Raw genomic sequence first — 25,326 nt, forward strand, 5'->3', positions numbered from 1 at the left:
ATAGATAGAGACATTGATAGAGATAGAAAGATATACATACAGATAGGTATAGGTATAGGTAAAAAAAAAATATATATACATATATATATATATATATATTAATATAGATGGATGTATGGTGATATCTCTCTCTCTCGCTTTCTCTCTTTCTATAAATATATATCTATATATCTATATATTCACAAAAAAACAAAGCTCAAATTTCACTTGTACAAAACCATAGAATTTCAGCAGTTATGACCTCACATATTACTTCACCTGAGTTTTTTAGCTAGGAAAAGTCATCCTTAATGGAAGAGGAAACCTCACATACTTAACTGTGTCATGCTTCATCATATGAATCCTCTTCCCACCCCAGTAGTGCAGTGCCACCAAAGCCTTCTCAACCTACTTGAAGATTGAAACAGAAGGAGGGAGTTGTTAAATACATCTTACTAGACAACACCGACTAGAAGGGGGATCCTGAATGAAATTCAAAATACCTTAGTGTTCCATGGGCAATAAGTTTATTCAACGGGACCCTAGGTATGATTAAAACCAAAAATAAATGGGTACATGGAGATCAATGACTCACACCCAATTACCTATCTGCCAACATGTTTCTTCCTATCTATATACGCCTAGACGGTCTGGGGCATTTTTCAGGGCATGTGGATCACTGTTGGCTGTTTAAATTATTGTGTTCCTGGATAACACTAAATGTACTTGAGAGGAATACTATCTTATTAATTCACTCAAGTGGTTTCTATCCGATATGAGATGAGTTGGAGTTTGATACCCTAGGCTTTAGGGGAAACCGGCATCTTGGTCACTGCGGTGTACCTCTTGATGAATGTGTCACTACAAAGGATTCCACCCTCTCCGTGACTGCGATGCCAGTTTCCCCCTAAAACCTAGGGTATCAAGCTCCTACTCAACTAATATCTGGTAGGACCCACTTGTGGTTGAGTTTTTCTTCTCAGGATAATCTGTAGACATTTATCTGACTAATCTAATAGAAGCATAGAGTACACTACACAGTTTCCTCATAAGCCGCCACCGTGCCTATTTTGTGTTTATAGTGAAGGGATGTACAGTGTCACACCCTTCTCCTCTCCTTACTTTGTTTTTTCATGGTCAGTGACATCTCTGACGATGTCACTGTTGACATCGTAAATGATATCACTGATAATATCTAGTTTGTGTAAGTATATGTTATGTTATGTTAACATTTTGATTAAGCGCACCAGCTGCCCCAGCAAAGAGGCGTCCCGGCGCTGAGGATCCACAAGTACCATACCAATAGCAAAGAGAGAGCTGAGACAGGAAATCCTAAGGAGAGGGGAACAGATGAGTCTGAACGTCTATCCGGAAGGTAGACAGGTTTTCCAAGGAACGAATATTCAATGGCAAGGAGTTCCAGAGCTTAGCTCCCAGAACCCTAAAGAAGCGACCGCCAATACGGCAGAGCTTTGTGCGAGGTACTATCACTAGGTGTTGGCCTAATGAGCGCAGACTGCGCTGTGGCACATAAGGTGTTAGAAGCGGGCGCAGGAGTTCTGGGCATCTGGATTTGAGGATCTTGAATGCCAGGGTGAGGGTTTTAAATTGAATACGAGATTTAATGGGAAGGCAATGCAGCTTTCGAATGGTAGCTCTGACAGAGCATCTGCGGGGAAGGCCCACCAAGGATCTTGCCACCAATAGCCATATTCATCAATCTCCCGTTTTGCGAGGCCCTAATAGCGAATTATAGCGATTCGCTATTAAGGACTCGCAAAACGGGATTCATGTAGGATTAGCAAAATTTATTGCGATTCCTACTGATTCCTTATTTGCGATTAGCAAATTGCTAATCGCAAATAAGGAATGAATGGGGAGTATTCCTTTTTTGCGATTAGCAATTTGCTAATCCCAAATAAGATTGCGATTTGAAGGGTGCCAGGGGTGTCCAAAGGACACCCTGTAGCACCCCTCAAACGCACATTTGAACAGGTGTTGCGCACACACATGTCCAGAGGACATGTGTGTGTAACATGCAAAAGAAAAAAATGCACTAAAGTGCCTTTTACTCTTTTTTCGCAATTTACCACGAAGTCAGATTTCGTGGTAAATTGCGACCAAATATTGCGAATTCGCAATTTCAAAATGGGTGATGAATTGGATTTAAGGAATTTCTATTAGAGATTCCTTAAATCCAATTCCTCGCAAATATGCGATTTCGGTAATAGCGATTTTTGCATTTGGGATGATGAATCCCAAATGCTAAAATCGCACTCGCAAACGGCCAGATTCTCAGAATCTGGCCAGATTCTCAGAATCTGGCCATTTGTGAGCGCAATTTAGGTTCATGAATATGGCTGTAAGTTCTGAACTCGTTGCAATCGCGCTATCTCCGCTTTGTTGGCGCCCAAAAATAAAACACTGGCATAGTCCAAACGAGAGAGGATTGTGGATTGTACAATGAGTTGCCGGACTGTAGAGTCAAAAAATTTGAGTATCGGGTTAAGACTCCTCAGCAGGCCCACACAGGTAGCTGCCACTCTTTTTGAGTGGGTCTGGAAACTAAGCGAGGAGTCTATCCAGACTCCCAGGTTTTTGACTAAGGACTTAGGCGGTGGAATGGCGCCCAAAGAAGAGGGCCACCAGTGCTCGTTCCAATAGCTGGTATTCCTCCCGACAAGCAGCACCTCCGTCTTGCCTGCATTGAGCTGCAGGCAATTGTCCGTCATATTCTAAGAGTTTTATTGCTAAACATATATACTAACCTACAAAATTTAAATTAGTATACTGGCTGCACTACTGATGAGTGATAATACTTCTAACATATATTATGTGAGTCGCTATGTCTTTGTGTATCCGTATGTGAGTGGGTGTCTTGAGTGGCTGTATGGGTGTTTGGGTGACTGTATGAGTGTGTAAGTAGGACTGTGAGTAGCTGTGTGGGTGTGATTTGCGGTGTGAGTGACTCTGGGTGGGTAAATGGATGTCTAAGTGACTATTGGTGAAATGAGTGTTTGTCTGAATGGCTGTGTAAGTGAGTGACTGGATGTGTGAGTGGCTATATTGGAGAGTGAATGTCAGAGTGGCTGTATGGGTGAGTGGGTGTGTGAGTAGTTGTATGGATGTGTGTGTGAGTGAGTGTGAGTGTTTGTATGGGGAGTGAGTGGCAGTGTTGAGAGGCTGTATGGGTGATTGAGTGGGTGTGTGACTAGCTGTATGGGTTGGTGAGTGGCTATGTGACCGGCTATTTGAGTGAGTAACTGGTTTTATGAGTAACTGTATGGGTGAGTGAGTATGTGCACATGTGTGTGACTATGGAGAAGTGAGTTGTTGTGTGAGCACTTACATTGGTAGGTGAGTGGTTGTGTGGGTGGGCGTATGGAAAGGTAAGTTCTAGTTAGCTCAGGTAACTAGAACTGCTGAATTTCTATGGTTTTGTATGAGTGAAATCTGAGCCTAACTATAATGTCCCTGTAAACTTTTTCTTTTTTTCCAGTGATTTAAAAAAAGTGTCAATTCTATTTTCAAACTGCAATGTCCCTGTAACCTTTGGTTTTTAAGTACATTTCTGAGTTTTTTTAAACGTTTTTTTTCCTAACTGTAACCTATAAGAATGAGTGAGTGCATGAGTGCCTCAGTGGTTCTGTGAGTGAGTGCATAAGTTCCTGAGTGGGTGTATGAGTGTCTCAGTGGATCTGTGAGTGGGTGCATGAGTCTCTTGAGTGGGTCTGTGAGTGTGTGTCACTGAGTGGATCTGTGAGTGGGTGCATGAGGGTCTGAATAGGTCCATGAGTTTGACTGGATCTGTGAGTGGGTGTGTGACTCGCTCAGTGGGTCTGTGAGTGGATATGTTATTCTCTTAGCTGCTCTGTGAGTGGGGTTGTGAGTCTTGAGTGGATCTGTGAGTGTGTGTGTTGGTCTGGGAGTGGGTGTGCGAGTGTCTTTGTGGGCCTGTGAGTGGGTGCATGATTCTCTGACTGGGTTTCTGAGTGTCTAAGCGTTCTGCTTTGCCCTCTTCTGCTCTGTTTTGCCTTTCCTGTTCATTTTTCTGCCCTCTGTTTTGCCTTTCTGCTTGTTTATCTACCCTCTGTTTTCGTTTTCATGCTCTTTTTTATGCCTCTTGTTTTGCCCTTTCTGCTCTTTTTTTTCTGCCCTCCCTTTTGCCTTTTCTGCTCGTTTTTCTTTCCTCCTCTGCACAGGGGACTCCCACCTCCCCAGTCCGATTTTGACCGTGGGGACCTCATTCTCTAGGACCCAGTCTTAATTGAATAGGGGAGAGGAGCTGCTCGCCCCTTATCCCCAGACTGATTTCGGCCCTGGGGACCCCATCCAGAGGCCCGATCTTAATCTATTTATAATCAAAAGTGGAGGTGGCCGCACATCCCCCCTTCCCCTGTCCGATTTCAGCCCCAGAGAGTCCATCCCTGGGCAAAATGTGATGGCGGCTGTGCGGCCCCCCTCCGTGGGCCGATTTTGGCCCCCATCTCCAAGGGCCTTGCCTTAATATATTTATAATCAAAAGGACCAATTTCTGCACGACTCCCCTCCTCATGCAGGAGCAGGCATTGCTATTGCTGTAGGGGAGCTGCTGGAAATGCAGATCCCTATGTGTAAGAGCAATAGTTTAATCTTTTTCACTGCCTACATGACTGCGGGCAGGGAAAGAGATGAAACCTCTGCATCCAGCGAATGGGAGTACTTTGACAGCTCTTAACTGTTGGAAGCGGAGTGTTTGCTTTTGCTTGGCGGGATCTGTGAGCTGCTGCCAAACAATAACAAACAGCTATGTCCTGGGGGTGGGACCCCTGGGATGTAGCAGGAGCCGGCCCTGGAGGGGAGCGGTCACCAGGGCAGTGTATGGCTCCAGGAGGGGTCCACTCCCCCATGCCCCTTTCTTGTTTACTGGCCGCCATGGAAAATTGGTGGTCCCTTTGGCCCTGTGAGGCCCGGGAAGGGAGCTGCGCTGCTCTTTCCCATATTTTAGAAAATATTTAGCCCAAGGGAGGTGGTGGTCCCTGGGCCCCCTCATTAGCTATTAATTAGCCCTAGTTAGGTGGTTGGTAGGGGTCTGCGTGGCCCACCCCATCACTGTTGTTTTTGCCCCCAGGAAATTGGTGGTCCTAAGGGCTTATAGAGCCTCAGGAGGCGGACTAGTGCGCCCCCTGCTTTAAATTTTATTTTTAAATTATAAATAAAGCCCCAGGAATGTGGGGGCCTATGCACTTCTCCTTTATTTAAACAATGCCCCTGGGACCTCTGCCACCTGGGGGCTTTTTCCAAAACAAGCACAGGAACCCCAGCACGAAAGCTAATGGGTCAGGGTATTCCTACCCTTCCCCCATTGTTTTCTTTTTTTTTCCCCTTTTTCTGTGACTTGGCTGAAGCAGAGTCCCAAAATGACTGCACATCATATCTCAGCGCAAGATCTGGAGGGTTTGCGGAATCATTGACATCCATTCTTATTCAGTAGTTATTCAACATAAACCTTTATTGGGGTGCCACACAGATAAATGAAAAAAAACCTTAATTTCTCATCCAGGGGATACTCATCAATAGTCATAATCTATGAATAATCCCCACCCATGTGCGGGATCCCGGAGCATATAGAAAATACATATAAATATATATGTATAAATATGTGAAACATATAATTGCAGCCTAAAAAACATTTTCTAACTGGCAAAAGTGCCGCAAAATTACATAAATTAGCATACATACAGTAGTACTCTTCCAAACCCTAAGGAAGAAAGAGCAGAAAACATTTGTATACAACAATGCTTTATTGCCATAGGAAAACCTGTAATTGCAGGCATTTGCCAGTAGGCTGCAGTAGAGTATAAAGCAAACAGAGAAAACTGACACCTTGCCTTTAAGGCATTAGAGTAGGGGTACCGTGCCTTTAGGACCTGAAGGCAACCCCCTGCTCCCATGGTGTACCACAGGTGACAGTTGGGTCAGTTCTTTTTTCCGGCTCCTTCTGTGAGGATCCTGGAGCTTGAGCTCTTCAGTTTTCAACTGAAATTGGTTTTTTGAGAGAGTTTTCTCAAATATTTCGACATTTTTTGATTAAATAAGGCTTCTGGTTTATTTTTCTGTGGTAACCCACAAAAATTTCCTGTCAGAATGCCTGCTCTTTTTCGGAAATGTCCTTCCTGTGACAAGAAGATGGCTCTGAATGACCCACATTCTGTTTGTATTGTGTGCCTTCCATCTTCACACATTCCTGATCAGTGCCATCATTGTAAAAAATGTAAAAGTCGGACTCTTCGTGACAGGGAGAGGATTCGACTTCATGCCATGCAGGAGATGGACAAGAGTCACCAGGTGGGTGCTTCTACAGCCCCTAGATCATCTCCTACAAGCAAGCACAGCCAAAAACGGCGTCATTCCACCTCTCCTGTCTCCAAAAAGAGGAATGAAGATCGAAGAACTCCGTCGAGGTCGCCGTCGAAAAGGCCCAGATCATCTTCATGACGTCGAAGATCTCCGCCGCAATCAAGTAAGTCGGCGTCGAGGCACCATGCTTCGGGCTCGAAGTCCATGGCTGCTGCTGCATCTAAGTCTCCGTTGACGTCGAGGCTTCCGTCGACGTCGAGACACTCTCCGCCACCCCGGAAGGGATCGGCGTCGAGAGCTAGGACGGCATCTAGGTCGCCGCTGGCTAGCGGGCCGCCGTCGAGAGGTTCTGCTAGATCCCATCCTTCGACGTCAAGGAGGTCGATGCCGAGGCGACGCCAGGAAAGGTCGCCGTCGACGCGAAGTCGAGGAAGATCATCTTCAAGACGACATCAAGAATCGTCGTCGACTCGACGTCATGATATACCTCCACCTGATCGACGTCGAGGAAGATCGACGTCGAGGTCTCCGGATCGACGTCGAGGTTCACAGCCGAGCTTTCCACGACGTAGTCTATCACCATCGAGAGCTTCAAGGCACCGCTCGACGCCGCTGGTCACCCAGACTTCTTCGACGTCGAGGATTTCGCAGTCGAGGGATAAAGTGACAGCAGAGGTGGAGTCTCCTGGTTCTAAGACTTCAGGAAAATCATCTTCTCCTGGCTTGAATATTGTACAGGTCTCCCCAGAATCTTCGCTCAGATCTGCGGGCAGCTTGACTCATCCTCAAGGGGTTGTATCTGGACAGAGTAGTCCGGGCTCGGATTACTCCCGTACATATTCCCCTTCGAAGGCAAAGACTCCAGCCAGACCAGCTAGATCTCCTCGGAATCCCAGGATTTCACCCAGGCCTAGATCTAGAGTCAGATCACGTTCCCCAGTGCGGTCAAGGACACCTGTCAGACCAAAATCTCCAATCCGGCCAAGAACGAGGTCTCCATCAAGTCATCGTTCTAGGTCCAGGGGCAGTCACAGCAGGCATCGTGACAGGCCCCATAGGAAGCGGCGTACAAGATCCTCTACAAGATCGTCTTCGACTAGGTCCTCTTACCGAGGTTATTCTCCGACCTACTCCTCAACGCCTCCTTCCCGAGTCTCTCCAATTGATGACCTCGCGACTTTTTCCGATGTACTGGTCAGGGGAGCAAAAAAGCTGAATATCACGCTGAACACTCCAGTGGTTCCCACTTCTGTGATTTTTGATACCCTCCGTCATCGTACAGCGCCCAGGCCTCTACTACCTCTGGTTCCCGGTCTCCTGGAACCAGCTATGGCTACTTTTCTCACACCAGGAGTGGTGGGATCTGTTCCGTCTCGAATAGCCAAAAAGTACAAGGCCCCTCCAGAGGATCCTTTGTTCCTCAGATCGGATCCCCCTGCGGACTCCATCATTGTGGCGGCTGCCATGAAGTCCCATGCAGGATCTACTTCTTCCTCAGTACCACCTGAAAAAGATAGCAAGCTTATGGACTCTTTTGGTAGGAAGGTGTGCAACACCTCCTCCTCCTTTATGAAGGTGGCTAGTGACTCTGCCTTGCTTGGAAGGTACGACAGGTCCCTTTGGGATTCTCTGACTCGCTTTACTGACAAGCTCCCCAAGGAAGATCGCCAAGATTTTCTGGACACTTTACAGGAGGGAGGCTTGGTAGCCAATCAAGTTATTAGCGCCGCAGTGGATGCCTCTGACCTTGCAGCTCATGGCTACTCAAGCGGTATTTGTTCCCGCCGTTCGGCCTAGCTCCGCCTGACGGGACTCAAACCAGACGCCCAGAAGAAGATTTTGAATTTGCCCTTCAATGGGAAATCTCTGTTTGGTCCACACACAGACGAAGAAATGTCCAAAATGAAAGCAGAAATGGACACCGTCAAAGCTGTGGGATTGGAAAAACGCAAGGAGTTCAAGAAGCGTTTTCGTCAAGGAGACAGGAAGGCCTTCCAACGAAGGGTTCAAACCCCTCAGTGGCAATCCCAGTCTCAGCAGAAGACGCAGTTCCAGCAGCGTCGTCCTGGAAGAGGAAGAGGTGGCAATAACAGGCAGCAGTCTTCCTCAAAGCAACCTCCTAAGCCCTGAGCCATTGCTTCCTCCACGTCTGTTCACTACTCCGGTGGGAGGGAGTGTTTCTCAACATCTGACAGAGTGGGAATCCATAACAAAAGACAAATGGGTGCTGAGTATTGTGCAGCATGGCTACTTGCTGAGGTTCAAGTCTCCTCCTCCGCAGGTATTCCCCCAATTGCAGCATCTTCCACGTTACAAGACTCAATTGCTACGAGAAGAAGTCTCCATCCTTCTAGAAAAAAGGGCCATAGAGGAGGTTCCCGCAACTCAAAGAAATCAAGGAGTGTACTCCCGATATTTCCTGGTTCAAAAACGGGGATCTGTCAAAGAATACAGGCCCATTCTAGACCTTCGAAGGCTAAACAAGTTCATACGAAAAGAAAAGTTCTGTATGCTTGCCCTGCACCAGATCTTCCCACATCTTCATCAGGGAGACTGGATGTGCGCCATCGACTTGCAGGACGCCTACTTCCACATACCAGTGTCAATCAAACACCGGAAGTTTCTAAGGTTTCAGATCGGACGTCGTCACTACCAATATCGAGTGCTGCCGTTTGGCCTGAAATCTGCACCTCGGACATTCTCAAAATGCATGGCGGTGGTGGCTGCTTTTCTCCGTCTATCCATATCTAGACGATTGGTTGTTGAAGAGCTCCACCCCGTCGCTGCTTCAGAACAATCTGTCGTTCTGCCTCAAACTAATGGAGTCGTTGGGACTTCAGGTCAATCTGAAGAAATCAGTTCTCAACCCCTCCCAGCGGATCCACTACCTGGGTGCTTCTCTGGACTCACTTCAGGCAAGCGTGTGTCCTTCAGAAGAGAGGTTGTCATCTATGCTCCTGAAAGGTCGCCTTCTTCTGGACAATCGGGCCCCCACAGCCAGACAAGTGTCTTCTCTGCTGGGATCGATGGCTTCATGCATTTACATTGTGCCCAATGCTCGCCTTCACATAAGACCGCTACAACAAGCCCTGGAAGATCAGTGGTCTCAGAGATCGGACCAGTGGGAAGACCGAGTCTTGCTTCCTCAAGGAGCCAGGGACTCGATCAGATGGTGGTTGAAACGATCCAATCTTCTCCGAGGAGTGCCATTCCATCGTCCTCCTCCATCTCAGTCAATTGTCACCGATGCCTCTCTTCAAGGCTGGGGTGCTCATATGGACCAACTCCAAGTTCAAGGCCTTTGGTCCGAGGTAGAGCAAGGCTACCATATCAACTTCCTGGAGCTTCGAGCAGTTCATCTTGCTCTCGAGTCTCTTTATCCTGCTCTGCGCACCAACCACCTCCAGGTTCAGACGGACAACACAACAACTATGTTCTATCTGAACAAGCAGGGAGGCACGAGGTCAAGAGTCTTGTCTCTGGAAGCACAAGCGATCTGACATTGGCTCCTAGCAAGAGGCCTATCCATCGTGGCAGTTCATCTACCAGGAATTCAAAACGTCCAAGCAGACTGCCTCAGCAGAATCTTCGTAGAAGCGCACGATTGGGTGCTCAACGAGGAAGTGGCTCAAGAGGTTTTTCGGTGTTGGGGCGTACCGGACGTAGACCTGTTGCAGACGCGGCCAACACAAAATGCCCCGTCTTCGCCTCCAGGTTCCCCCAACAGGGATCACTGGGGAAAGGCCTTTTGATCAGCTGGTCTCAGACGTTACTCTACGCCTTTCCTCCCCTGCCTCTGATCCCGGCGGTGATCCAGAAGTTCTACAGGACCAACACCAGAATGATTCTGATAGCACTAGAGTGGCCACGCCAGTGGTGGTACCCCGATCTTCTAAAGATGTCGGAGGTTCCTCACCGGCGACTACCATGCCGTCCAGACTTGCTGACCAAAGACCAGGGGAAGGTGTTGCACCCCAATCTTCCTTCCCTTCGCTTGACGGCATGGCTCCTGAGGTCATCCAGTATGGACATCTAGACCTCCCAGCAGACAGCATGAATATTCTTAAGGAATCGAAGCGACCCTCCACTAGGAAGTGCTACGCTTTCAAGTGGAAGAGGTTCGTGAGCACTCTCTTGACCCGGTACATGGCCAAGAGCAGGTGATTCTTCCATATTTACTGCATTTAGCGAAATCAGGCTTGAAATACCCCTCCATCAGGGTTCATTTAGCTGCCATCACAGCATATAGGAAGTCTCCCAGTCAGACATCTTTCTTCCTTATGCCTGTAGTTAAAGATTTCCTAGAAGGCCTGAAAAAAGTCTTCCCACCGGTGAGGTCTCCCTCTCATGCCTGGGAGCAAAATATTGTACTGACTAAGCTGATGAGTGCTCCTTTCGAGCCTATCCATAAGGCCTCTTTGCAGCCCTTGACCTGGAAATCTGCTTTTTTAGTGGCGATTACCTCTGCCCGTAGGGTCAGCGAAATCCAGGCCTTGTGTTGCAAGGAACCTTACACAGTTTTTCATGCCAATAGGGTGGTTTTAAGAACACACCCAAGTTTCCTGCCTAGGGTGGTTTCAGACTTTCATATCAACCAGTCTATTACCTTACCTACCTTTTTTCCTAATCCTTCCACTCCCCCGGAGAGGTCATTACACGCCCTTGATCTCCAGAGGGTCCTGAAGTTTTACTTGTCAAAAACCCTGCCTCTGAGAAAGTCTGACCGGCTTTTTGTTAACTATGGCAGTACTAATACTGGTCTGTCAGCTTCCAAACGGTCTGTCAGCTTCCAAACGGTCAATTTCTCGCTGGATTGTCTCCTGCATAGCTTTTGCTTATCAACTAGCTAACAAAACCTTGCAGGGTAGACCACATGCACATTCTACCAGAGGGAAAGCTTCCACTACACCTCTCCTTCGTAATGTTCCTATTTCTGAAATTTGTAAAGCGGCAACTTGGCGGTCTGTCCATACCTTTACCCGCCATTATTGCCTGGACTCAGGCCGATGCCAGAGTAGGGCAGGCCTCTAAGGAACTTGTTTGCTTAAGATGTATTGTCAATATATGTCTTAGCTTTTCTGTGAAGTTTTTACACTTCTTGCTCGTCCGCGAGACTTTGGGTATGAGCTTGCTAATCTATTCATAGATTATGACTATTGATGAGTATCCCCTGGATGAGAAGGATTAGTTACTTACCTGTAATCCTAGTTCTCATCCAGGGGTATACTCATCAAAGTCATAAGCTCCCGCCCACCTCCCCGGACGAGCAGAGTTACAAAGTTATGAGATGTTTTATTATGGATCTCCTCAGGTGTTATTCACCTCCAAAAAGAACTGACCCAACTGTCACCTGTGGTGCACCATGGGAGCAGGGGGTTGCCTTCAGGTCTTAAAGGCACGGTACCCCTACTCTAATGCCTTAAAGGCAAGGTGTCAGTTTTCTCTGTTTGCTTTATACTCTACTGCAGCCTACTGGCAAATGCCTGCAATTACAGGTTTTCCTATGGCAATAAAGCATTATTGTATACAAATGTTTTCTGCTCTCTTTCTTCCTTAGGGTTTGGAAGAGTACTACTGTATGTATGCTAATTTATGTAATTTTGCGGCACTTTTGCCAGTTAGAAAATGTTTTTTAGGCTGCAATTATATGTTTCACATATTTATACATATATATTTATATGTATTTTCTATATGCTCCGGGATCCCGCACATGGGCGGGGATTATTCATAGATTATGACTTTGATGAGTATACCCCTGGATGAGAACTAGGATTACAGGTAAGTAACTAATCCTTACTAGAATTGCGCAGTTTTTAAAAGTAAAATAAATAAAAAATGTATCAATTTAGCCTAAAGATAGGCTTTGAAAGCTAATCTTTAAGGCACTTAATTTCTGCTGAAACGTTATATGTTGACTTTTATAATGATTTAACTGTAAAAAGAACTGGGATTTCAGGTAACATTTCTTTTCTAAATCTTTTATTTGACCACCGTATTGTATTAATGAAAATTTATTTTATCAATTGAAACAAAAAATAATTTTGGAAAGTATCTTTAAAAAATAAGGTATTTTGCCAACATGAATGTTGCACGCGTAACTCCCAATGTGCTTTTAAAGACATAGGTGTAATTGTATCTCTGCCCAACACTACATGTGTATACAATTAAAGTGACAATGCAGTCAAATTTTGAGATTTGTTGAAAGTGTTTTGGTCTTCCAAATAGAATTGTAGACTGGAAATGCAAACCATGTACTTTTATTGGTGAGATAGCCTCCATAATTGTCAGATATGTGTTCCTTGGATCGCTAAATGCATAAAACTACCTTTTGAACCTTTCATACTTGAAGTGAAAAGAAGACATTCTTTGAATGAAACTGTAGGAAGGAATTGCATGTATTCATCTGCAGTAATAAAGAATCAGCAAAAAAAAGGTGATGCTATAGTTTGGGAATATGGAATGTCTGAATATTTATAACAAATCTGCTCTAGGATGGACCTGTATGTATGTTTGTGACTCTGAGTTTCCCCAAGAGACCACAGATTCAAGATCCTAGAGAAAAAATATAAAAATAAAAATAATTTACTATTATGTTACTAATGGGAAGCACGAAAAGTGATGCAAGGAGAATTCCATCTATGAGAAAACAACACATAACCTCATCAGGAAAGATAGAGAGGCTAGTCAAAGAGCAACCATGAAAAACATCCTGCAGAAGCTTAGCCGTTTACCAATTAGCGGGCAAGAATTTTGATAAGGAACTCAGTACTCCTTGAATAGCTCGACTTTTTGCAAGTTGTGGAAAGGGAAAACTTTTTTAGGAGTCAGAAACCAAGAAGATGTTTAAAACATGAGTTCTGCCCCAATTTAATTCTAGTCCGGTTTTGAGCATTCAGATGTTTATACTTCTGTAATCATGTAAAGCACCCAGATAGAGGTCGGCTATTGAGGAGAGCTAGTTGCAGCCCAAGGAGCGATTTAATTAAACCAGACAGTTACCGAGTGATGAGTGAGAATATCAGAGTAAATCGCTCAGAACATAGAACCCCGTCTACAATTCAGAGAATACAGGCTGTAGAAGAAAGCTGTTTTATTTCTTTGAGCAAAAGTTTGGCGGCATGAAATGTGCAAGGACACTAGACCAATCCATGCCGATGGTTAACAGAACCTGTAATCTGCAAATTTTTTTAATGCAGTACCTATAGCCTCTGCTAATTAGAAACTCCAGTGTTAGACCGTGTGCATTTACCTCGAATATGTTACATTTGTGCTTCAGCATTTGGTCAGTACCTTAGTGCGCCTGTGACTAAAGACAATAGTAATGCTGCACACTGTATTAGGGGAGTTGTTGTTTCGATTATCAGAGAAACTGCCTTTCTCTAGCTGCTTTTTTTCCCCCTCAAAATTTCAGGAAATAGGGGAGGAAGATGTTACCTCCACAAAGGTTTTTGACTTCAGAATGAAGATCTTTGAGAAGAATCATGATTTAATAGGTTTTCTCCCCAATGTGAAACTCAAATTATTCTGGATCTAGCATCACTGGGAACTGGCGAGTCCAATGCCAGGCCAAGTACCCAACAGCTGTGAATATAGGCCACCAAGTCCGGTTCAGCCTCCTTAGTCCTCATGTTTGAGGGTATAGTTCGGGTTCTGTGACTCATTTAAAACCGTGGTCCCACATCCATACCTGACACAGGTAGGGCATATACCATAACACATGACTGATCACCCTACTGCATTTGCTCAGTCAATGCAAATAGTGACAATATAAGTTTCTCTTTCATAAATGTGGATCACACAATGCTAGCCACTCAACCATAGTCCTTATGGTTGATATTCTTAGTTATTCATGGTTGGCTCAGTTTTTAAAAGGCCTTTTGTCCTAGACCACACTTCTGATCCACCAGTTCCATTTCCATGCCACAGAAATCCATAACCCAGCTAGGTCAAAGAGATTCTGAGATTATGAATTTCTGCTGAGGGAAAACTTGATTTCCTGCAGGATTTTTTTGTATTCCTCCTGGGGAAGTGTTTTGAACAGTTTAGGACATACCGTTTCACTGTACCAGTTCTTTCTAATAGGCAGAAACAAACACTTTGATACAGATCCAGGAACAATGGCATCCATTACAAGAGAAACTGGAAAATGTATTTGTGGTAAAAAAAAAAAAAACAACGGTCATCCTGTGTTTTAGCTCCCCATCCCCACCCCCTTCCCTATGTGCTAACAGCAACTTCAATATGAAGGTTTTCACTGTCGCTTACACTGCCTCTACTGACAGGCTACATGTATGGATACCTTAGTGAAAAAGATTTACCTTGGCTCAGCCATTGTACTCCTGCAACACAATTTACTTTCCATATTTCCATAAGTAACTAATGTGGGATAAGCAGACACTGTTGATCAAGGTGAAAGCAGATTAGAAGAGTAAGTTTATTGAAAAACTAGTGGCTAAAAGAGATGTACTGTAGTCCGGCTACACCCTGTGATTAAAAACTGAAGCACATTTTGCCCAAAAGTTGATTGTAGTCCGGTGTCTCTCTTGTATCAGGTATTTTATTTATTAATCTCAGAATAGTATTTAATCTTTCTTTTGATGGAATGGTAATTGCAGCAACCAAAGTTAGCTCTGCCATCTTAGAGCATGGGAATACTAGTCCTCTTTCCCCAGTTTAGAATTCTTCAGGGCCAGTCTCCCGTGTACTTTTTCCATGCTTAATCCAGATCTAAACTATCCCCTTCACTTAGTCCCTCTAGTTTGATTAGATCAGGTCCCATAATTATGTTTGTCCATAACATCATTAAGGCCAGTGAGGATGAAGAAAAATTGTGAGTTTGAGCTCCCAATAATAAGAACTCCCTAACAAAAAGAGTAGGTGATGTCTGGAAGAGGACAAATACAGGAAACTACAAATACAGGAAACTTAAGAAGTCATTATGTCTCCTCAGTATGGACCGCTGTGGGTAAAAGCAGCTAAGATTGTTCCCTTATACACCATGCAACAATGTTGGCATTGCTAGATACTTTTGAGCTGGGTTGTACAGCTATGAGGTTATACTCTGCTGAGGAGCAGGAAGTTCCTCTATAGAGTTGTCTTCCCTTAAAGGGCAATAAAGCAGTTCATCAATTAAATGACGTCTGAGCAGCTGCAGTATTGGAGCATGAATTCTGTGGTTCAGCTGACCCCAACCCCGGTACTAGAAATCTTTAAGGATTCAGGTAAGATAGATGGGATCTTCAACGCAACATAGTTACTTATAATCATGCATGATTACTTGAATGCCTGAGTGAAAGCGATGACCAACGGTCCCTTGAGTATAGGCTTATATGTGTTAGAATTCCTTGGCATTCTATGTATGTATGCTTGAGCATTGTTAGTTACACTGGAACATTTATTAGATTATCCTATATAAAACATTTAATGGATTCAGAAATGTGTATCTTTCATTCATGTGAAACTCTAAGTTTTTTTCTAGAATTTTAATTTGTACATTGAGATGATTGTACATGTTTATTTTTTAAAAACCAGGCTTTCAATGTAGAAATTTCTCCAATAGATGTGTTTTTTTGTGTACGAATGAGGTCTACTTCTTTAATGAAACTTTGTATCAAAATACTAGTATAAAAAAATCAACATGCTCATGTGCAAATCTTTATTTTGCTTATATTATCACACTAGGAAAAACAGCAAGGCAAATCGCTTCAACAACTACAGTCAGTTCTGGAGAAGTGCCATTGACCTCCTTGCTCTCAGTTAGCCAATCATCACAACCCAACCAGCATCATCACCACCATGTCCCACTGCAGACATCTCCGGCCCAGCGGACCCTTGTGCAGCATGTGTCACAGTCACAAACTGCAGCCCAGACATCTGTGGTTGTGAAGTCCATCCCAGCATCTTCAGCCAGCACAATCACCCATATCATGCAGCAGGTAGGAGTCTTTTTTTTTTTCTTTCTTTCATGCACATGTCTTATTTTTAATGCATGCAGTGATTGAAACTTAGTTTAGACAGCTATTACCTGCATTGCATACAGATATAACTTTTTTTCCAGTTTTTTTTTTCGCTTCACATGAGTATACCTTTTTAAGTTGTTGTGTGATGAACCTGAAACAAAGCCTTCAGTTAGTATGATCATTTTTTAAAGCTCTAATCCTCCAAATCCACCTGCTCTGTCTTGAATCCATTTCTTGCGCCTGTAATCTGTGCCACCGGCTCTGCCTGTTTCTGCTTGTACCTTCCCCCGGACCTTGATTGTAGTCTTTGATGAAGACATGAGGGTGCAGATAGGTTTGAAATAACTAACTCCAGTTCCACCACCTTCCATGCTCACTAAAGTTGGGCACCCCTTTGTTTTCAAGCATGAGAAAATCGGATGGATACTTTTAACAGAAGATGCCAGACTTTTAGAATAAAGTGTCAGACTGGATAAGGAGAAATTTCTCAGCACTGATAGGTGGAGCCATGCGACTGCACTGACTCTATACAGCCCCGAAAGGGATGGAACAGAGCTGCATAAAGGCGGCACCCCTAATAGAGGGTGATAGTTTCTCTTTTTGCTGGTGATTCAATGTGGATCCAGAGCTCCTCTCCCAACTGAGTGAGTTTTCTGAGGACGTCTCAAAAAGTACACTACGAGGCAGTGCACCAAGGGGCAAGGTCTCGCTTGGTAATGGCAGGATTAAAGCAATACTGTTACTGTAGGAAGCAAATGTTAATCAGGTACCCGCATGACTTGTGCCTTTAGTGTTTGAGCTCCATTCTCATCTCTTAGGTTGCAGAATTAATGCTTCCTCATGCACTCGATCTGGGTATGAGAGACAAAACTTTGTCGCCTAACATAAGAAGAGGTAACGGTTGAAAAGTAGATCCAGCTCAAGTCACAGAAGACTTTTGTGTCCCATTAAAGAAACCTCCCCACAGGAAGTGGCATTCCTGCTCAAATTCTTCCAGTAAGTCAGACACGACATAAACGCAAGGAGGCCAGAAAGGACCTGACCCTATTCTGCCACATGAAACCAGGCAGAACAGCGTGAGGGCAATAACTGATCTGGTCCTCAAATTCCCCAAGCCGTTGTCAGTAGTGCTACAAAGTGCGATCTTGAAGGAGGCCATGTTGATGGTTTTTCTGACCCTTCCGTCTCCCTCGGATGCTACTTTGGGCCCTATGGAGCCGCAAGAGGCTCCAGTTGGACTTCTGCTGGCGGGCCCTCCTGTGCAACCAACTGACCCCATGGGACCCGTGCCCATTCCAATGCTAGTTCATGCTTTCACTCAAGCCTCAGTGTTCACTCCAGTATATTCCTTGCCAGCCCAAGACAATCCAGATGCCGGTATCTGACCTATTGTTTGTGCACTCCAGCCCTACGTGGCACTATAACATCACAAAGGCACAACTAATCAATTTTCAACTAGACTCTAATACCCAACATCTGCCTCACTGCCAGTACTATCAAAGGCTGTAGGGTGTATTTGAATTTGACTTTTACATGGTTCAGGTGTGCAAAATGTTTCACATGACACTGATGATGGAGAGTAGGCTGAGAACCTGCTCCTCCTTGCTGATAGACTATGCCTTCATTTACAAAATGCTATTAGGCTAGATACATCTCCAGAGGCTGAGATGGATTCACCACATTGGCCACCAATAGAAGTGAATCGTTTTCTAGATTTTCCAGAACATGCCTGAAATAGTCTTTCTTGACCCCCTTGGCACTAAAGACTTTGTCAATTTGTAAACACAAGACAGAAAGCCAGTCCAACCGCAACCCACTGAGGTGTGCTTGAGTAAGATGCAGTTCAGGTAATGATCAATTTTATCAAATATATCACATGGATTATTAGTGCCGCCCAAATCCTTTTTCATAATAGATGGAAACACTCAAGAACTCTAAGAAACAATGGAATTATTTTACAATCAAAAAACGTATCCTATTGCACACAATATGAGTAGTAACTATGATAAAAAACAAACAGGATAACAGCTGCAATGTTTTAGAAGTGTGAACAGCACAACATACTGCAACATATTGGCTGTATAACTTTATATCAATCCCAACCATGATATCTTGCGCTTACTATGCTAAACTCAACATCAAAACACTAGCTTAATTCGGTTTCAAAGATGAGTCACAACCTCATACCTGTTTTGAACAATGACTTTATTGTTCAGTATGATAGCATTTTCTGCTATTTATGTCTGCATTGAAAGCGGGTAGATAACCTCTGCAAGAAAAGTGCACCTCCCGTTAGCCTTCAGGAAAAGAAGGTGATGCAATTCTGATTGGGCGTGTCTTGTCTATCTTCTGGCATGAAGTTCCTATCTCACTCTGTTCTCACCTTATAAAACCTTAGGTGGCCAATGTTCAATCTGCTAGAATGAACAATCGACCTAGAAAAGCCCTTGTTGGACCTGCCCCCCGCCCCAGGGTCACTCCACACTGTTCGCCTGCACCCCTCTTGTTTTTTTTTATTGTTTTGGTGGGGGGGTTTAGGACTTTGTGCATTTTACCGCTGCTAAGTAGTGCTAACGTGCTCTCTCCCTAAACATGGTAAAACTGGCCTACACCTGATTGGCACTTTTAACTTACTTGTAAGTTCCTATAATATGGTAATGCTTGTACCCAGGGCCTGTAAATTAAGTTGTTAGTGGGCAGCAGCACTCATTGTGCTACCCACCGAGGTAGCGCTTTAAAACATCTTAGGCATGCCATGAAGCCTGTAGTGCAGTTTTAAAACTGCAATTTCGACCTGGAAAAATAATGTTTTTGCCAGGTTTAAACCTTCTTTTATTTTAATACTTAAGTTTCCCCTAAGGTAGGCCCTGGAGGGTCATAGAAGCAGGAAATGTGGGGGGTAAGAATTACATGTCCTGGGAGGGAAACCCCTAAAGTTGTAACACTGGGTTACCTTATTACATTTAATACGTGCTAACTTTGGAGCAGAGAAAGATGTGCTGTTTAGACTCAAACACATTGTAATTTAAATACTCTCCAATGGTGATGTCCATTTATAAGCTCCAATTCTGAACATTCCACTTTCAAAAAGTTTGAATTTTCATGTCCTAACCCATGTGTGCCTTCTGCCAGTGTCCTGGGTCACAAGTCTGTGAATGGGTCTGCTGTTGGGGTTTGTGTATTTTTTCTCAGACTGCGACACAAAGGGGACTAGATGTGTGCAGAATGGCCATCCTGCTACGATGGCTGGAATGGAGCTGTGCCTTGCCACACTTATACTTCAAAGGGCTTGCCTCTAGCACACACAAAGGAACCTGCCACCAACCTTTTGTCACCATAGACAGTTCAGAGCCTTGTCACGGGAAGGGAATTACTTTCCAGAACCAGATGTAGTGGTAGGACAAGATGTCCTCCCACACATACAGGCTGGCATCAAGTAGAAATGTCAGACCCTCAGAACCACTCTTCAGTACACACCTGACCTGTGGAAGATTCAGAAGGACCTCCTGCTGTGCTGTTGCCAGAAGCACTGCCCTACTGCTAAAATGACTGCTTTGCTTCACTGCTGTCTGAAGAAGGTCTACACGTGAATCCAGGACCGCCAGATTGACTCCAGGGGATAGTTGACTGTCCTGGGTGAGCTACAGGGACATAATACGCTCCTGAGGGCTTCTCTCTGCTGTTGGCCTCTCTGCTAGCCTCTGCTGGAGTAAGTCCTACCCCCCTGCCCCCACCACCCCGCCCAAGTGTTGCTCACCATTAAATGTGGTTTAGGTAGTACTGCTGCTGTCTAACCCTAAAATCTGGGACTTAAAACATTTTTTTAACTACCCGTTGAACTTTCTGGACTGGAAGCTACCCACCTACCGATCTCTCCAAGGTACTTCACCTGTTGTTCTGACTCTGTGGTAGCTTCCACTATGTTCTTCTCCACAGCAGCAAATCCTGTTCAGTCTTGTGGAGCCCTCTTTGGCTACAGCCTGCAGCCTCATCCTACCAGAGCATTCCAATATATTCTAATTCCAAAGGTAAATATCTTCACTGCGACTTAGTTCAGCGGTTCCCAGATGACCATGCCTCCTCCTTGGACGCAGTCTTCTGCCTTGCTGTGCTGCAGGATCTACGTCCTCCAGGGACTTTGCAGATTTTTTAAAAAAAGTTTAAAGTCTGAAGTTAAGCCGAGACTTGGCCCAATCCACCCCTTGTATCCGACACACCCTCCTTCATAGTCGCCTTAACTTTTGACTTTGACTTGGTCTCGCACGACCAGATACCCGAGCTTGGCGATTTGCTTTTTTAGGTGCTAGATTTTACTAAAAACTTTAAAGATTCATGACTCTAATTTTACTGATTAGATTTAATTCATTTTGTGTCATTTTATTCATAAATTGACTCTTTATTTTTCTAAATTGTTTTTTTTTTCTTGTGTTGTGTGTTCACTTAATTACTGTTTGTGTGATCCATAAATACTTTACACATTGCCTCTAAGTTAAACCTGACTGTTTGTGTGCCAGGCTACCAGAAGGTTAAGCACAGATTAATTTAGTGGGTTTTTTTGTGATTCAGCCTGACGAGGATTGTGGTTGTTTCCTGAGAGGGGTTTCCATTCCCTTCTACCAATTATACAATTTCTTAAAGCCCTAATTCCATTTTACTTAATTTCATTCTGTGAAACCAAGCCCTTTATTGAATGATAATAAACAAGAATTTAAGAAGAGGGATACCTAGAAGAGAAAAAACATGATAATTATGACAGACGAAATTTCTTTTGCAGTGGTTGTGCAAAGTGCCGCTCAAGTGCTTCATTTATAGTTTCCCAGTGATGAAAACAATGCAAACTTGCTAACTGACATTCTTGAGCCAGGTCTGACTTTTAAGTCATTACTGCCATTCATAAGGCTCTTACAGACATGGGCACTTGTCAGGGCTGTCCACTGTTGCCCATGTTATTTACCATTGCCATGGAGCCTCTGGCGGCACGCCTGCGCCAGCACCACACTTTGCACAGCATCGGTTTTTCGTCCCGCACCCTGGTCGCATCCATGTATGCTGATGATGTCACGCTCTACATATGTGACCCACTAGAGAATTTGGCCCCCATGACCAGGGAAGTTGTCTGTTTTAGCTGCTTATCCGGTGTTCGGGTTAACTGGGGCAAGTCGGTTCTTTTCCCCCTTACAGACGCCACTAAAACATTCCCCATTGACTAACCTTTTGTTTGGGCGACCGGCCCTACGAGGTACCTGGGCAACTGGTTATCCAGAGATTTGGAGGAGCTATGGAGAGCAAATTTTGGTAAAGCAATGGACTGGCTGTTGGGTAAAATACAAGTATGGCAAAAACTCCCACTCTCACTGGCGGGCGCATAGCCATCACAAAAAAAATGTTTGTGCTTCCAAAATTTCTGTACCTATGCACAAACATCCCAATCCCACTGAACTTAAAATTGAAAAAAAAAACTGAAATCTAATGTTATTGCCTTGATCTGGGCGGGGCGCCAACCACGCATCGCCTAAGATATCGTAACATTACCCCCTAACGAGTGGCAGAATGGGAGCCCCTGATCTCAGGCTTTACGCACTGTGTGCCCAAGCCAGCTTTCTCCATTTCTGGATTCACCCTACGCCTTTCCAGCCACACTTCTTGGTCGAAACTGACCAGGCTTCCCCCTGACCCCTGCAAACGGTGCTATTTCTACCGCACAAAATTACCAGGGGAGAGATGGACACTGTGGAATGCGTGCACTGATCTTGGGATAGGCTACGTAGGTACATTTGCTCGAGCACACTTTTCGCACCCTCCATGCCGCTTGCACGCAGCCCCTCATTCCCCCACTGCAAACAGCTGGCATGGTCCGCCGAGCCGCAGATTTAAGTATTCACACCAATGCCGACATATATCCCAATAACGCCTTTTTGCGTTGCCGGAAGATGCTGCATCACTAGATAAGCTGCTTTACTATCGGGTTAGAGCCACCTGCAAAGACCCCAACCCGACCTTTCCATTGCCCCCCTCACCAGCGCAGCGCTAGAATATGTTCACTCCTCCACCTCTCTGTGCAAATTAGTCACCAGGTTATACGCACTCACCCTAGCGGCATCACCAATTAACACCGATCGAGCTTGCATGTGCTGCAGATCTGGCCTGCGCCCTCACACCCGCACAGTGGCAGTATTGCTGTAACCAAACCAAACGCCTCTCCCCAACTACCATATACGGCTTATCCATTTGAAATATTTGCGTTGTTCGTACCATACCCCTGCCGCACTCCACAGAATGGGACTGATAGATAATAATAGATGCAAGAGATGCTCCCGACGCAGATTCCGTGCATCTCTCCTGGACATGCCATAAGGTCTCCAACTTTTGGCTGGAGGTGCGCTCCACGATCAGCGACATCACTCAGGAGCACATCGCACCGGATCCCCTGCTGTGCCTCCGAAGTCATGTAAAAGATATCTCTGCTGTCAATCGTAAGCTTGTAGCAATGCTGCTAGTGCTCGCCAAGAGGCGGGTGGCGATTCACTGGGGACGTAAACCTGCACCTCTGAGTAAACATTGGCTTGACGACTCCGCGCACTGCCAGACACTCCTGGGGTAATTCTGGTACCTGATGCCAGCTGCAAATAGACCCTGTGACATATGGGGCCCCCCTCATACCCTACCTTCATTGCCTTGCTAACCCAGACACACCTCCTGTAGGACCACCCCTGGCTTTCGATCATGACAATAACGCTAATCCCAACACTTGCAGCCCCGAACACATTGCAGTCGCAAACCCCATAAGCACAAATGCCTCTTCTGACGCCCTTCCCTCTTCACCTGCTCGACTGGGCAATAGCGTGCACTATTGATATTTTATGTATAACTATTGGGCTATATGTTCATTGCAGAGTGTGTCGCTGTCCTCAATCAAAACAATGTGTGTAACATACCAACTGTTCAATAAAGGTTTTTGAAAAATGTAATTTAAAAATAAATAAAGGCTCTTACAGGCACTACTGGCTAGGCTACTTGGTTTCTGGTGTGCTGGAGCCCTTCAATCAGTTGTCCTTTTATCAGACAACCTAAGCGGATCCCCAGTGGTCTGGATTTTCTGACAAGGCTCCCTATGCCTTGAAGCCTATTGGTAAAAGCGTTGACTAGTAAAGTCACTCATAATGCCTTTCTGGCCAATTTTCTAGTTTGAGTCAAAACATAATTGGTCTCTTTGGCCAGTTTGGCCTTAAACCCGTTGAACATGGTGTGCCTTCTAGGCAGGTACTCGCATATTTTGAGACAATTTAAATTTTGCTGCACTTACCGGAAGTCCTCTGGGTATTGATGGCTCAAAATATTCATGGACAGGCGAATGTGTAGCATGCTTATTTGAGCACCACATACTGTCAGCGTAGTGCTTAGTAAGTACACTTGGATGCGAGGAACGAAGTTTACGTGGGACGTCCAGGTGTCCTTTACGGATATGCACTTTTATGTCTCTAGATTGTTTGGGTAGAAGACTGATATGGTGCTGGAACGATTTAAGGACAGTCGAGGCCCAGCACAAGCCATGGTCTTATGTCGCATTGTCCAGAAGACTATGCTTTTGGTTTTGCAAGTGATGATTGTGGGGATAAATTTTCTTAGCAAAACAGTGATAACTCCTATATGGCCTTACAAGAGCCGCATACCCCCACCTATGCTTGTGCAGAAGAGTCGCCGTGATAAATAGAAGGGCAGTAGACGTCCTTGATCTGCAACTACAATCAATTGAAGTAAAGACTAAAGTAATCACAGATGTCCTACAACCTGGACAGTTTTCCTCAGAACCTTTGATGCTGTTCAACAAGGCACTTATTACCCTCATGGGCATTTGGGCAAAACCTTGTTGATGCCCACCAGGGAATAGACAAGTGGCGTTGAAATGGACCATCTTCTGTTACCACTCCATTTCTAATGCAGCACTGTACTCCAGAGAGTGTGGTGGTATAGACCTTCAATCACAGTTGCTTCCCTCTGGCCCCTCCAGTTAGGTAGTTGAAAAGAACGGACGCTTTCAGGAGGAAGATGTTTCATTTGGCCAGCCTAGCCCCTAGCCCCTAGTTCTGACAAATGCAGCTGCTAATCGGCATGCTCTTCCCATGGATTATGGGGCTCTGTGGCTGAAATTGTGCCTTCATTCCCAGAAGATTTCAGGGCCAATTTGGCTTAGGCGATTCAAGATCTGTTTACGCAACACATTAGGTTATCCACTTTGGGCCGGACATCACTGACTGGGCAGAGCAGTCGGTACCGGTGTGGTGATTTTGGGCCAGTCTCGGCAGCCTTTGACACTGTATCCCACCACATGCTGATTCGAAGACTCCACCACATTGGCATCCAAGGGAACGCACTGAGATGGATCACTTCCTTCCTCACAGGAAAAAACTTGAGGATCGACCTCCTACCTTTCACCTCTGAACCCAGGGAAGTCACCTGCGGTGTTCCCCAGGGCTCATCGCTCCACCCCATGCTCTTCAACGCTTATATGACCCTACTGGCTGACCTCGTCAGATCCCACTGTCTCAACATAAATTTCCTACATAGACGAGGCCCAACTCATCCTTTCACTCACCAACGACCCCACCACCACCACCACCAACTTCTACAGATGCATGACAAACGTCGCCGACTGGATGCCTGCAGCTGAACTCAGACAGGACAGAAGTACCGATCTTTGGCATCATCAGCAACACATGAAATGATTCCTGGTGACCTCGGACCCGCACCCACCCCCTCCAGAAATGAGGACGCTCCTTCTCCCACATCACAACAAAGACCTGGAACAGCCTCCCCATGCATCTCCGGATCATCACCTCACAGGTTCAATTCTTCTGCGCTAAATAACCTAACTACAAGCATTTGATTTCCCTTTACTAATATGTAAACTAGAGGATTTATATTCCAGTTTTTTTCGCAATTCTCCTGCTTATCGCTCAAATCAACTCTATAATCAGGTTGTTTGTACTGTTAATTTTTATCTGAATAATGTACAATTTTACTTAACCATGTTAAATCAAACCCTAGCAAA

General features: G+C 45.0%; 1 protein-coding gene across 12 annotated transcripts in view; it reads left to right on the plus strand.

Annotated features, from left to right (window-relative positions):
• The window catches only part of EMSY (EMSY transcriptional repressor, BRCA2 interacting), a 339,048-nt gene that overhangs the window by 266,295 nt on the left and 47,427 nt on the right, over positions 1 to 25,326 (plus strand). For all 12 annotated transcript variants that reach the window (XM_086933879.1, XM_086933880.1, XM_086933870.1 and 9 more), the window contains one exon: positions 16,000 to 16,253. In XM_086933879.1, the coding sequence (XP_086790005.1) occupies positions 16,000 to 16,253 (254 nt within the window). The remainder of the gene's footprint in view (positions 1 to 15,999; positions 16,254 to 25,326) is intronic.

Source organism: Lissotriton vulgaris, chromosome 8 (assembly GCF_964263255.1).
Source record: "Lissotriton vulgaris chromosome 8, aLisVul1.2, whole genome shotgun sequence".
In the NCBI taxonomy this organism is placed as follows: domain Eukaryota; kingdom Metazoa; phylum Chordata; class Amphibia; order Caudata; family Salamandridae; genus Lissotriton; species Lissotriton vulgaris.